This window comes from Furipterus horrens, unplaced genomic scaffold, assembly GCF_987537825.1.
Source record: "Furipterus horrens unplaced genomic scaffold, mFurHor1.1.pri manual_scaffold_4, whole genome shotgun sequence".
Lineage (NCBI taxonomy): Eukaryota > Metazoa > Chordata > Mammalia > Chiroptera > Furipteridae > Furipterus > Furipterus horrens.
In genome coordinates, this window is record NW_028327174.1 from 22,505,823 (window position 1) to 22,521,052 (window position 15,230).

The following is a 15,230-nucleotide window of genomic DNA, read 5'->3' on the forward strand; positions in this document are numbered from 1 at the left end:
ACTGTCTATAACTATCTTGTTGTGGACCCTGGCCAGCAGTATCTGTGGCGCTGTGTATGTGGCAAACAAAATCACATGGATTCTATGAATCCTGTGGCGAAAAGGGACATAGCAGCCACTCTCTAAGTGATAGAGCATGCCCTGACATTTGCTTGGACAGGCTTTTATTGCTTTCAGAATGGAGTACATTAAACAAAGCCATAACTCATTATGCTAGAGGCAAGGTTGCTTTAGATGATTATTCCTTACAGAAAACAAACAAAAAAAAATGAATATCATGCATGCAAGGAAGTGATAAGGATGGGTGGGCTAGTGATATCCTGTCCTTGAAACAGTTCAGAATCATCCTCAAAAAGTTTTTAAAAATTGTATATTAAACATCTGTTGTTTTCAATTCAGGGTGAGTGAGTTTTAGCAAAAGCAAGATTCAAAGCAGTGTAGGTACAATGCAGGCCTAATTCCCACGGGAAAGCCCATCTAGGGGCCTGGCTCCTGTTTGTCACCTCATGTCTGTTGGTTTTCCAAACCAGGGCTGAGCTACATTCGCCATTGCCACGCAGAGCAGTTCCCTATACTATCCTAAGGCTACTTTCTGGAGAGCATCTGGGAGCTTCTCTGATCAATGGAAACCAGAATAAGGTATCAGTGACTAAACTGGGCATGTGCTCTTCTGCATTTGGCTTTCCCCACAACCCACCTGGATTTCATTCTTGCCACACCTTTCCTCATGGCCTCAGATCTAAGAAGGTGGGGTCACTGATGGTTTCAGGTAGCATCTTCCCCCCCTTTTTTTCTGTTTCACATGCTTCTCCTTCACCACCCCATAACAAAAGATGGTCTGGTTTCCCCTTTCTGTTTGGGTAGTTCCCTAAAAATACATTTTGCATCTTCTTTATCTATGCTTTACAATTGTTTTGAGTCCTACCAAAACAAATTCTCAATTTGAAATTTAGAATATCTTAGTCTTTCCAACTCTTTTATTCTTGGAACCTCAAAACCTTATTTTGAAAGGCCAGAGTTGAATGTTGACTCTGTTTTCTTTATTTCTGACAATAACAGTTTCTTTCTCTCCCAAAGCATAATTCTTTAAATTTTTCAATGTATATGAGCTTTTTATTTTAACTTTTGGACAGCCACAAGTAACCATCTCCTTTCTGGTCATTCATAAACCAAAATTAACTCTTCATTTAACATGTTTATTTCTCTGTAATCCATCTGCTCTTTTAACTCTGCTGACATCACATCATTTCACAGCCCCTTGTGAAAGGTGCTAGGTATTTACTTCTGTATGTTTCTTTTTCTTGATTGATAAAAGGTAAAAGTGACAGAATGTTATCCTGCAGAATGTCACTTTGTTTCCTTTGTGCTTATTTGGATATTGATTTAGATTTGTAAGTTATATTCTTGGGTTTATATCTAAATAGAAAAAATATGTTTCCCAGCTGTTCCAGATCCATATACTTGATGCTGGCACAGAGCTGACACTGGGATTAATGGGTTGATATACACCTAGAGCAGAGGAGATACTAACAGAAAAATAGTTCTCACACAAAGTTTGGTGCAAAGTCATTCTCTCAAACTCTTTTTAGAGCAAGAGGATCTTCAGAATCTCAAAGACATGGTTTGTCTTTGCCGTATGCTGCTATTCAGAGTCTGATTCTGACTTAGTAAACAGCTCTTCTCCTTCAAATTTATTTCCTCTTAATGGGAGCTGAAGCCTTTTTAACTGAGAAATTTACTCAATATAGTGTAGTTAGGACAATTATTGAGGGGCTAAACCCCTGGGCAATAATTTTGTTCCTTTGAAACTCACACAATAATTTTTTGAGTCTTTTACACTGTCTTCCTGATTTTCATCTTAAGTGTGACTTGATTATCTGAACCACTTAACCACTCTCCCAGTTTTTAATGGATGGCTTTCCTATGGTTCTTAAAAGGGCTGCTGCTTTAAGAAGGATATTTATTAAAATTTCTGATTTTAGGCCTCTCTGGGATAATCATTACTTTTGCTTGCCAAGGCATTTCTTCTTTTTATCTGATTGACTCTTTTAGGTATCTGTCTTCCTTTGTGAACCATTGACAACTTAAATTTATTTCCCTTTTGTACTATTTTGTCTAAGAGAAGTTGGACTTGAGTGTATTAGCATTGAAATCTTGTAGTTCTGTTTTGTGGCTCATTTCCCCTACATATCTTCCCAGTCTATGTATTAAGATCTCAGACATTTCTTTCTCATGACCACTCAGTTTGACATCTTGTACTTTATTTATTATGACCATTTATGGTTGTAATTATTATTTCTTGTAGAACTGTTTCCTTCTACTGTCATTTACTTCCAGCCTGAATGATTTCCTTTAGCATTTTTATAGTAAAAGTCCATTAGCAATGAGTTTTCTCAGTTTTAATTCATCATGACATTCTGGCTGCTTCGTCATAATTGCTGCTAAGCAGAGAGTTTTCTGGCTTTTGTTGCAAACCCTAGAATGGTATATTCTCCAAAATCAGTCCCTCAAAAAGGCTCATTCATAAGCAACATAGATCATTTGAAATGGTTGCTGCTGTTCTCCCTAAGTCTAAACACTCTGAAAGTCTTTTTACCAACTGCTGGCTGCATTTTGACCAGCCAGTCTGTAAAAAGGCTTGTTCTGGAACTCTCACAAATCTGGGTGGGGAAGCTTCTCCTAACTCTCTCTTCTGCATATTTTCCTGATTTTTATCTCCCCAAATTATAGTAGCCAGCTCTCTTTTGTGACTTCATTAACACCATGCATCTAATAATTTTTGCGAGTACATTTTACTTCTAATTGGTTTTATCACTTTCCAATGGCCAATGAACATGTATATTATACTGGGAGAAGCCCTGGACATCCTCCAATATTCGTGCCCTGCCCAAACTTATGAAGATTACAAGAGTGAGAGTAGTTTAGGCCCCTGGACAGCATCCAGAGTCATCAATTAAGTAGTAAGTTGGGCTCAGCTCATAACCAGGACACCATTCTCAGTTCTTACATTAGTTCAGCAACACCTCCACACATTTACTATGTGGTGGAGTGTTTGAAGGTGGATTCTTTATTTGGTCACTGCTACATGATATCTCTATACCCTGAAGAATCACTGCAAAACCACATTTGTATTTCAAATTGTTACTAGATCAAAGCAATCTTGAAGCAATATATTTCCAGAGAAAAAGCCCACTAGTCTGAAATTCTTTTTCTGTTAGTTAAATTGTGTCAGATCCCTTCATCCAGTCTGTAAAACTCATAGGGTCAAAAGGTCTTGATTCTTCTGTCTATATTCCTTCTGGATCTCCTCTGTGTACATCTCCTCTTCCTTGCTTTGTTTCCCACTTAGATTCAGGTCTGTGGGTGAGTGCCAATTTGTCCTCCATCAACTTCTAGTAAAGAAAGATGAGTTGATATAATTTGCTTAGAAGGTTTTATAATTAGACACACAAGAAATGACAATGTCCTGAAGAATTAAGAGGAAGTAAAGGAAAGAAAAGTCTGAATTTAAAAGGATTTGATAACTGCCTTGGCTGGAGTAGCTCAGTTGGTTGTGCATCATTCTGCAAACTGAAAGGTCATGAGTTTGATTCCTGGTCAGGCACATACCTGGGTTGCTGTTTTGGGCCCTGGTTGGGGCATGTACAAGTGGCAACTGATTGATGTTTCTCTCTCACATTCATGAATCTCTTCCTCTTTTTCTCCTTATCTCCCCCCCCCCAAATCATTTAAATAAGTTTTTGAAAAAATTTAAAAATAAATAAATTTGTTTGATAACCAACAAGACATGAGAAAAGAGTGAGGAATCTGTGTAGGCTTCAGTAATAAATGAAAAAAGAAAAGCCTAGAAAAATAGAGTTGACAAGGGAAAAAACAGTTATATACAATTACATTTTTATTTTATTTACATTTTTAAATTTTAGGTTTTTATTGTTTATTCTATTACAGTTGTCCTAATTTTTTTCCCCATTACCTTCCTCCACCCAACCAACCCCCTCACTTCGTCAATCCCCACACCATTGTCTTATGTCCAGGGGTCCTTCATATATGTTTTTTGACTAATCCCTTCACCTTCATTCAAACAGTCCCCATCTCCCTCCTTTGAGCAGGATAAGGAAAGCTATATTCATTCTCTCTTACTAGCCAACCTCTCACTCTCAACTTTGAAACTGACACCCAAGTCTGGTGTCTAGAAATTGTTTATAAACAGATGATGTGACATCCCAGGAAAGAGTATACATGATTCAGGGATTTTTTTTTCATGAGTTCATCTTGCTAGGAATGAGGGGGTGAGTTCGGCCAAGTTTAGAGTCCCTTGCCTATGAAGAGTGACCTGGAACATCTGTGATTCTGGGCAAGTTAATGCCTTGAGTAGCGTGTGGAGGAGATGAGAAAACAGGTCAATCCACTTACCTTGGATTTCCTCTTAGGGAAACTCATTGAGGTTTAATCCTCTATAAGCAATTGAATCCAACTTGCTAAATTATCCACAAAGCAAAACAGTATTTTATTCTGAATATTTAATTTTGAGCAATTTCCATATATAGTGAAATACAATTATAGGTCAACACTGCTCTACTGGAATACAGGCAATTAGAATATCTGAGGCCTCATCTCATGTTTAATGCAACCGCTTTAAAAGCCACTGTAGATGTTCCAGGGGCACTTAGTTCAACATCATCATACTCAAGGTCCCCCTTTCCCCCCTTGAGCAGCCAGGGACTATCTTCCTTCCCAGGGTGAGATGCCCCTCCAGGGAAGTGCAGAGAGGAACCTGCAACAGCAAAGACAATTTAATTAAAACTGTGGCAGAGGGACAGGGCAGTGCCCTATGGTAGAAGCAAGTCTAGAATATGGTGATGACAAAGCATTTCTGGGGAGTCGTTAATGTTCAGGTAGGCTCAGAGTATTTAGTATAAGTTACAGCAAGGGTGTATCCATGTGGGTCTCTTGGTGCACAGCTTACCTGGGAAATACTGGATCACAGGATATCTGTGACCAACACGGGTGCTCTCTGAACACCCTTTTTTCCTGGCTTACACAATGAGCAGGGAGATAACCCAAGAATAGTAAGAATCATATGACAGGATTTGGAAATTTCGTTTTTCACGATTTTCAGGTCTGGGTTCACAATCTAACTCTGCTCTTGGTGGCCTTGGCTTGTGTTCTCAGATGCCAGCAAAAACAATCACAGGAATCTTGTACAGTTGCACCCCTCTCCATGGAATGACTTTAGTCCTCAGATAGACAAACACTATTCTCTGGATAATGAGTGCCTTCGTTTGGCCATTGAAATGTCAGGAGCAGATTAGATCATAGTTGCCTACCATTCTGAGTCTATAGTCTACCACCATGGCTTCAATACCTAATCCATCATGTATCATAGATCTTGTACATATTAGTGCTAATGTATTATCACAGTGCATTTTAAAGTATCAAAATATCTCACAGATTCCAATATTGCATTATGTTTAAGCCTCTAACTATTATCCATATATGAGACAAAAATGTTACCAGAACAGTTGTTCCATTTTTGGATTTGTCAATATGCTCAATTACTCTATACATCTTATCACAGGCACATCAAAGATGAACTTATGACCAACTCAGAAGAATATATGCATCCTTATGTTCCTAGCAGCATTATTTACAATAGCTAATAATTGGAAACAGCCTAAGCACCCATCAGTAGATGAGTGGATGAAAAAGTTGTGGTACATTTACACAATGGAATCCTAAAAAGCAAAAAAAAGAAGAAATTCTTACCTTTTGCAACAGCATGGATGGACCTGGAGACTATTATGCTAAGTGAAATAAGCCATTCAATGAAAGACAAATACAATATGATCTCACTTATTAGTGGAATCTTATAAAAAACATAAGATGCAAAATAGAATCATGGGCATAGACAACATGTAACAGACTGACAACTGTATGAGGAGAGGTGGGAAGGGGGAACTGGTTGAAAGAAGGTGAAAGGATTTGTCAATGAACATATATGAATGACCCATGGACATGGACAACATGTGGGGTTGACTGTGGGAATGAAGAGTGGGCTGTGTGGAGAGGGCAAAGGGGGAAAATTGGGACAACTGTCATAGCATAACCTGAAATATTTAAAATAAAAAAAAAAAGAATGAAGTTATGGAAGAACAGCTACCAAGACTACAGAGTGTTTCCTTCCTCTAAAGGAATATGAAGCATTAAAGAAAGGCATGTGGTATAAGTGATGCTATTGAACATATGAAGACATGCAAATTTTGAATTTACAAGAAAAATGGGCACTGGGAAGTTCAAGTTCATCCTGTCCAGGCCAGAGACAAAATGTGACAGGGATCAACTAATCCCACTCACCTGTCTGAAAAGCTCTAACCCCATTCTCTGTGGGCACTTCCTCCTCACCCATCTGAGAGGCAGAAGGAGCTTTGTGCACTGGTACCTCTTCTGCATCATCATAACCCTCGCTCAAGGCATCAGTCCTCTGGGCTGCAGCTTCTATGGGCAGACAATGGGGTCAGGTGAAACCACAGCAAATGGGTGGGTTTGGGTAATACCTGCAATCCTTTCTGACCCAGAGATTCTGCTCAACAGAGGCACCATTCACCCCATGCTTTAAAGGTTTTTTCTAGGCCATGTATTTCATTTCTATGTGCCAATAAAAGGGAAAATGATCCAAATATCTCAGTATTTCTTGATTAAAACTACATATTTTTCAAAGCAACTCTCACACCAAGGACCATTACTAGAATATTTTATCAGGATATACTTTCCAGATGTTATTTTAAAAACAATTTGTGCCTGTAGTCACTGGATGAAGGTGTTCTGGACACTGAGAGCCTGTCCCTAACATCAGGCATTACAGAGCCACAAGAGAAGAGGGAGTTGAGTCCAGAGAGACAAGGGAACCCTCACATCTCATTCAAAGGAAGATTATTTCCCTTGGCTCTCATCTCTGGGGACATTCCCTTTCCCCCTATACCCAGCCAGGATAGATCCACCTCCACTATCTAGAACATATTTATAGTCACTGTTCTCACCATCCCTGGTGTAATATGGCAGTTTTGTCACTGAGTCATCTGGAAGGGACCCTAATGTGGAGACAAACATCACAAAAATGAACAGAACAAACTTTGCCACACCCAGATACTCCACAGTAATGCTGAAAAGAAATGCTAGGGCTGGCATGGCACTCATGGTGTCAAGGAAAGGCTCTGAGCTCACAGGGGATCTAGAGAGGCTCACTGTGCCTCTTGGAGCCTGGGGTATATGTGGGGTCTGCAGATGCTGAGAATATATGGCTTACAGCCAGTGGATGGCTGAATGATAGAGGTTCCAGGAGGGCAAGGCAGGGAAACTCACCTGGGCTGCTCAGTAGATCCTCTTTCTCTGGTGTTACATGATAATCAATCTCCTCATACAAGCCCTCATCAAGAGCATCTTCAAAACTGGATAAGGCTGAGCAAACCACCAGCAGGTCAGAGATTGCCCCACTTATACTGCCCTAAACTGATAGACTGATCCTTCATTGTCCCCGATGCTCATACGTGGAAAAACCCTGATGGCTTCCAGGACACCTCTATAGCCTTCTACCCATGCACCATGTTTGCACCTTCTACCTTTGTTCTGACACTGTATCCAAAGTTCAGCTCTTACTCTTTCCTATCTCACATAAATAGCCATGACTTATGAGTGCTCATACCCCACTCTCTAGAACCTCTGTATATTCAGCTCTTAGTGGCTAACGAGAGGCAGATGGACTTTTGCAAACAAATGAGGTAAGAACAGATACGTTGCCCAATCTTCCCATTGGAATCCCTGGCACATTTCCTGTCTCCACACACTTTCCATGTTACCCAGTACCGCCTGCAGTGCACCTCTGTGCTCCACTCTCCATCTATGCAGCTGAATCACCAGGATGATGAGGACCAGGAAGAGAAGGGCCCCCAGGATGAGGCAAAGGACCCCAGGCAGGGAGAAGATGCCAGGGACAGATCTTGGGTCAGATCTGGTTCCTAAAAAGAACAGAGCCAAGGGGAGTTGGAGGAGGACAAATATACAGGAAATCTCACTATGACAACATTTCCAGAGAGCTCAGGACAGTGAAGTCCTAGCTTCCAACATAATGGGATTGATGGTGACCCTGGTGGGAACTCCCTCAGGTCATGGCCTCAGATAAATTCAGATCTGCTTGGGTATGGTCCACAGGGGTGCTGGGGGTTATTAGGAAGCCCAGGAACTACAACAATCTCTGAGGACCAGGGCACAGCTTCAGCCCCTTCTCTTGGGCCTCTCCAGACTAGAGCATCAAACAATCTTGGCATAAGTGTCAGCTGCTGAGCAACACTCACAGGCTGGTGAAGAAAACCTTAGATTCTACAACACAAGAGCCAGACTTCCATGGTCTGAGGGCACGAGAAAATTCTGGCACAGTGAACCAAAAAGGGAAAGTTTCTTCAAGGAAAATATGCTGATAACTCCCCACCACCCAGTAGCCTCTTGGGATCTTTCTTTTTCCAGTTGGCTAATTCTGTCAGAGAACCTATAGAACGTGTCCCAAGAATTTGAACATTCTCTCCTATGCATGGATGGTAGGGTAGCACTGTACCTGCTCTAGTGGTTGGCAATGTTGTTCTTTTACCTAGAGAGAAAAACAAGAGTTTGGAGCACAGGAATTGGCTAGAACACAGGGTAGCCCACTTTTCCCTCCTGAGCCCTGAAATCTCCCTTTGCTTAGCTCAATACCAATGTTGAGTCCTCCTGGCTCCCCTCTCCTAATCCAGGGCTACAGCACCTACAAGCTTTCTGAATACAAACTGCCCATCTCACCCCAGCCCAGCCCACTGCCCCACCCCTGCTCCAGCTCAACCAGAGCCGAACCCACTCCCACCACTCACCAGAGCACCTCACTCCAGCGTCCTCCTCGTGCTTGCAGTCGCTCTTCCCCCAGGGCTCCGCAGCACAGGCCCACAGGGAGGACTCCCTGCCCCTGCACCGCACCTCATCCAGCCAGATGCTCCCATTTCCGGGGCCAAACGCCGCCCTCTGCAGGGCTTCCAGGGCAGAGCCGCAGCCCAGCTGCTGACACACCACCTCGGCCTCCGCCAGGCCCCAGGAGTCGTCACACACCGTGCCCCAGGAGCCACTGTGCCAAACCTCCACTCGCCCTGAGCACTCGGTGTCTCCATCCCTGAGTCGGAGCTGGTCTCTGTCTGACAAAGGAGCAGCACCTCCTGTTACTGCCCCTGGTGGGAAGGACGGAACCCTGGGAGCCAACAGGGAGGATGGGAGGGGCTTTTGTACCTGTGCAGGGGGCAGCAGTGGGACAGCTCTTGGGTCTCCTTCCTGCAGAAGCAGACAATGGGGAAGCACTGGGTCAGGAACAGCTGGGTGTGGTCTTGCCCCACAGCAAGATTATTTAAGGTCCTTGGCTCAGTGAAATGACAAGTGAAAACACAGGCCTCATAATTAATGGCCTGAGTTACTGAGTCTCTATCACCAGCTGAAAATACTTTATCTGTTTACCTGTTTATCACATCCCCATCTACACAAATACAAACACAGACACCTCTGAATGAAAGCTCCTCTGGAGGAAGGACCTTGCATATGTTATTCACCTCTGTGTTTTTGCTATTAAGACAGTGCCTGGCACATTGCATGCATTCCTTCAGCAAGTATTCATTGAGAATCTTCTATAAATACTAGGTATAAGAGCTTGATTAACATTTATTGAATGAGTAAATGAATAAAATCCCATGAATTATAATTGTTTAAATCTCGCTAATCAGTAAGGTAAGAAAGGAAATACAAATTAGTATTAATGATAATACTAATGGTAATGATAATGGTAATAAATAGCAGATGTTAAAAACAAGTCCAGAAAACAGAAATAATTTGTTTTGAATATGGCACTTACACTTTTAAAAGGGAAATTATACAACAGATTGTAAACTTCCCCAATATTTTTTCAGTGTGAGATATGGACAAGCAAAAAAGATTACTATAGGGACAGAACACGTTTTTAAAAAGGACTAGAACAAGTAGAATTTAGAGAAAGAGAGATTACTAAGTAGTTAATGTGACAGAAATGTCTGTATGAGACTTAAATAAATATACTAAGAAAAACTATGTTGAGAGGTCAAAGAGGATAAAAACAAACAAACACATGTAAGACTTGAAACCAAAGAAAATAGACATAAATTAAGAACAACACTAGAAAAGAGACATATACACCATACTTGCTATAAAATGTCAGAATTGGACTTCTCTTTCCGTATCATTCTATCAAACCATCTGCCCTGTGCAGAGAACATCTCTCAAAATGATACAGGACCTCTCTTGGGTGGATGTCACTTCAGGATTGAAAACCTCACTACCTCTCAATTATTATGCTTGATAGTAGAAAATTACCATCAATAACGTCTTATAGTTTAATATTCTTTCAGTCTTTCACAAGAGTAAGAAAAAACGATGAAGAAAGAGAAGCAAGGAAGGAAGTGAGCTTCTGCCTGTAAAATATCTGTTTCTCACTGCTGTGGATTTCAGGCACCTCCCAAAATATTGTCCAAAGTATAACTGAATCGGGTGTTGCCGGGGGGTGGGGGTGAGGGAGAGGGCAAGAAGGAAAAAAACAAGATATAGGGAAAAAATGTTAAGTGTAGAGAAAAAGGGGGATAAATGGTAATGGAAAAAAATACCATAAAATACACTATTAAAAAAACCCAATTTAACAATAATATGTATGATTGAATCTCAACTTTGTAAAAGCCAATAATAAAACACCAATGTAAATCCACTTATGGGTATGAGTTTGGATATGATTTAGTGAAAATGGATGAATTTAGAAAATGGTACTTACTAGTCCATTAATTCTATTTATATCAGGAGGATATGAATGAACAAGGAGTCTGAGGATACATTTCATTTCTCCTTTTACATTTTATATGCCCTCCCTGCTAACAGTAAGTAAGCAATGTTTTTGTAATTTAAAGGAAAGAGAAAGGAATTGGCCTTTTTCTAATCTTAAAACAAACTAACGGAAAGAACACAAATTCCCTTGTGCAAAGCCTGGTGCAAGCCCCGCAGGAGCAGTATGGGTTACTCAGAGAAGAGACAGACAAGCAAAAGGGGACATAAGGAAAGGCCTGCTGGCCATCATTCTTGCCTCCAGTGTTCCTTATGTATAATAGTGTTCATTGCCTGGGGGACCATCAGAGTGGCAAGAGTGTGTTATGATCCTTAACTAAACCCAAACCTGCCTCCTGGTAACCTCCATCCATCAAGTCAGGGCCTCGCCCCCTGGAGCAGCTCATGGTGAGTCCTCTCCCTCTTCCATGGGAGTCCTTCCAAATCTGAGGCCAACAACCAGGCTACATCTACTCTGGCATTTCTGCTAATTATCCTAATTACAGACTCCCTGTGATGTGGTTTCCAGTTATTTTTGCAAATGGCACACATGCACCTAGACAGTGAAATGTCTTAGTATCACTTCTAAAGGCAGTTCATCCTATATATGTCAATACATTAATCACCTTGGTCATTAAAATAAGTTTACTTCCAGCATTGGGTGTAATATTACAGTACCTTACTTCCAACTCTCTGTACTTCACAGTTTCTTAAAAGTGTTATGTGCATTTTCACCATCACCTTATTCTTCAATATTTTTATTTCTGGTTTCCACCCTCTGTCCAACACTATACCCTCAAAAGCGTTCTGGTTAAGACAATTAATGCCATACAATGATAGGCACATTTCACTTCTAATTTCCTTAATGTCTTAGTAGTATTTAACAAATATGACCATTCCCCTGTCCTTGAAACTTTTCTTTTAACCTGACTTCCAAACACAGAATTTTCTGGATTCCTATTTCTCTCTCAGCTCCATGTCAGTTCATAGAATGCTCTGCCCAGTTTTTAAATGTTAACATTCTTAGATTCTGTCCTAGGAATGTTTATTTTCCTAATGATCTCATCCACTCTGATCTAAGCATCTCTATGACTCCTTCCAGATTTGTATCTCCAACCCAGATTTCCTTCCTAAACTCAAACTGCCTAATGACATCTCCACCTGAGAGTTCTTATGTACTTTGAATTTAAGTGATCCATAACTCAGCCCACAGAATTACTCCCATAAGCTTCTGTGTATCCCATATTAATAAAAGGCATTTCCATATCTCTAGCAGTCAGCCTTGACTTCTCCAAGCTATTTTGTTACCATTATGCATGTACATTTCTCCTGCAATAATCCTTTGTTTATCTTGTACTCAAGGATGTTTTCTTTTTATTCATTTATATATTTTTATTTATTGATGTGTGTGTGTGTGTGTGTGTGTGACAGAGAGTGGAGAAACATTAATTTATTGTTCCACTTATTTATGCATTTATTAGTTGATTCTCAGATGTGCCCTAACCAAGGACTGAACCTTCAACCTTAGTGTATTGGGATGATACTCTAACCAACTGAGTTACATGGCTAGGGCAAAAGGATGTTTTCTTAATGCAAAACTGGTTAATTTACTTCCCAGCTGAAAAACCTTTCAATTAGTTTTGATTACACCTTTGTGAAAATATCTTTAATTTGACTACTCAATTAAACAAGTTGTTAATTTATTCAAAAACTCTTTTTGAGTGTCTACTGTATGCCAGGTGCTGTTACAGCACTGGGTATACAGTAGTGAACACAAAGGCCAGTCAAAGTCCTTGATCCTTTGGGATTATCAAGTTAAAAGGATAGATGTATAATAAACATAAAAATGAACAAATGAGGATTCCACATAGTAAAAATACTATGAGAACCATAAGTAATGCTATAAAATATAAAATTGATTGGTCAGAGGAATAGGAACTCTGTAAGAGGGATGTTGAGAAAAGCAATCAGCGTGTTTAGGGATAAGCACCGAATGTCAGGAGTATATCCTAAACAATTTTGGGAGAGGTAATATCATTTAAATTGATGTGAGGGGCCTCACTGAGGAATTAATATTTAAAGTGAGAACCCAATCATAAGAGGACGACAGGCAAGCAAAGCAGAGAGAACAGTTAGTGCAATGTCATAAGATGACTAATACCATCTGTCTGGTAAAAGAATACTAAAGCATAAAAGGATGGCCAGTCTGCCTTCCCTTACTTTCTATTTCATGAATACAAAGGGAATCAATATACATACCTGCTGAGTGGAAGAGTGATACGAGAAAAGGAACATGTATGGCTTTGTCAACCAGTGTAAGAAATCTGAATTTCAGTTTAAGTTCAATAGAAAGCCATTGGTGGCTTATAAGTTATAAGAAAAAAAAAAAAAAAACAGTAAAAGAAAAGAGAAAAAAAACACTAAATTCTAAAAATTGTCTCTGGTTGACAGAAAAAATACATTATGGAGGAGAAAGACTGACCCTAGATGACCCTGAGCAACTATTAGTTGATCCAGGCAAGAGGTGTTCTTTTCTGGACAGGATGAAAATGAAAAGAGCAAGAGTAGAAGGATTAAGGATGTATTTGAAGAGAAAGCCAACAGCACTTGTTGCTATATTGAAATGGAGGGAAAAGCAAGTGAAAGAAATGAAGATTGACTCCCATCTATTGAGCTTAAGTAATGGTAGTGACATTAATGGAAACGAGAAATATAGTAGGAAGGAAAAATGGAGGTACATGGATTGAGTAGGTGGAATAGAACATCCTTTGTTGTGACAGCTAAGTTGGGGGAGGTAGGGGATGGAGGGATTGAGCAAAAATGAAAAAGGACTCATGGACATGGACAACAGTGTGGTGATTGCTGGGGGAAGGGGGATATAAAGGGACTAAATGGTAATGGAAAAAATACAATAAAGATTAAATGAAAAACATTCCTGCTTTGGGCTAAATTTGAATGGCCCATTAATATTCAAGTGAAGAAATCAGGTAACAATGGAAAATACGAGTTTGGTGTTAACAGCAAAGAGCAGATGTGGAGTTAGCTGTCAGAATATAGAGATTATTTAGGCCTTGGGCGTTAGGAAGGGAGTACAGTTAAAGAAGAGGAAAGAGTATAATACTGAACTCTAAGAGTGTCCAAAATCCAGAGGATGAGCACAGGAGTTTCAACCCTGTAAGAATAAGAGCAATAATCAATGAGGTAGAATAAGGAGAACAATCAATATGATAGGGGGATCATCAGAAGGCAAAAAGAAAAATTGAGAAGGAGAGGGAAGTCAACCTGTTGAAAGCTGCTGAAAGGTCAAGAATAATGAAGAGAGAAAGATTTGTTATATTTTATTTTCTTACTGATTATGAGGTATGATGGAGTCTAAAACTTAAATGGATACATTCGAAATAGTGTGAGACACAAAAGTGTGGGTATAGTGAGTGATTAATAATCATACTTTTGAAAACGTGGCTGTGGAGGAGAGAAAAGAGGAATGGGGTAGTAGCTCGGGAGAGAATCTAGGTTGGGGAAGAATGTTATTTGTTCAGGTACTTTTTAAGAGGTGAGACATTCAAGGCCATAATGAGGGACAGAGAGAAGGTGATGGTGTTGAGGAAGAGGGCATAACTGAAGAACTGAGGACTTTGACAAGATGAGTGTGACTGGACTCTACTGCCTGAGCAGAAGAGCTGGCCTAAGTAAGGACTAAGGCCACTGATATTGGAGCCATGTGGAGAGCCTGTGCACAGACCATAAGTCGGTAGATATGTTGAAAGAAAGACAAGGAGTTGTTTCTGTTCTAATTTCTCAGTGAGGTGAGATGCAAGATTGTGATTTTGAGAATGGAATCAGATTTTGACATCATATGTAAAATATAATTTTAAAGATAGGGCAAGCACACATATTGGAGAAGTATGGTAAAACTTAAGGGCAGCGTGGAATGTCTATTAGAGATTGTGTCCATGAATTCAACTATAGACTAGGAACAAGGCTGTGTGTTTCTTTCTTGCCTTATTTGTTTAATACAGCAAAAGTCTAGTTAGGTAGTTGACTTTAACCGTCCTTGTGTGTGTGTCTGTTAAGACTGACAAAGAGGAGGCAAAGGAATTGAGTGTAGTTAAAAGAAAATGATTATAATGTTGGATCATATTATCTAATCTGGCTAAGAAAAATGTGAAAACATAAGAGGAGTAAGAAAAATCAATAAAGTTTCGGTATCTCCATGAAAATGAAAAATTATTGTAAAGGCTCATTAATGTTTAGAGCCATAGATAAGAAGCAACAATCAGAGAATGAATTCAAGAAATCAAGATTTCAAGGTGTACAGTTACTGATGG

General features: G+C 40.0%; 1 protein-coding gene across 1 annotated transcript in view; it reads right to left on the reverse strand.

Annotated features, from left to right (window-relative positions):
- The window catches only part of LOC150011305 (scavenger receptor cysteine-rich domain-containing protein DMBT1-like), a 199,303-nt gene that overhangs the window by 51,546 nt on the left and 132,527 nt on the right, over positions 1 to 15,230 (reverse strand). The window contains 6 exon segments of the mRNA XM_090275094.1: positions 6,355 to 6,495; positions 7,360 to 7,455; positions 7,875 to 8,012; positions 8,606 to 8,638; positions 8,895 to 9,209; positions 9,301 to 9,342. Of these exon segments, the coding sequence (XP_090131220.1) occupies positions 6,355 to 6,495; positions 7,360 to 7,455; positions 7,875 to 8,012; positions 8,606 to 8,638; positions 8,895 to 9,209; positions 9,301 to 9,342 (765 nt within the window).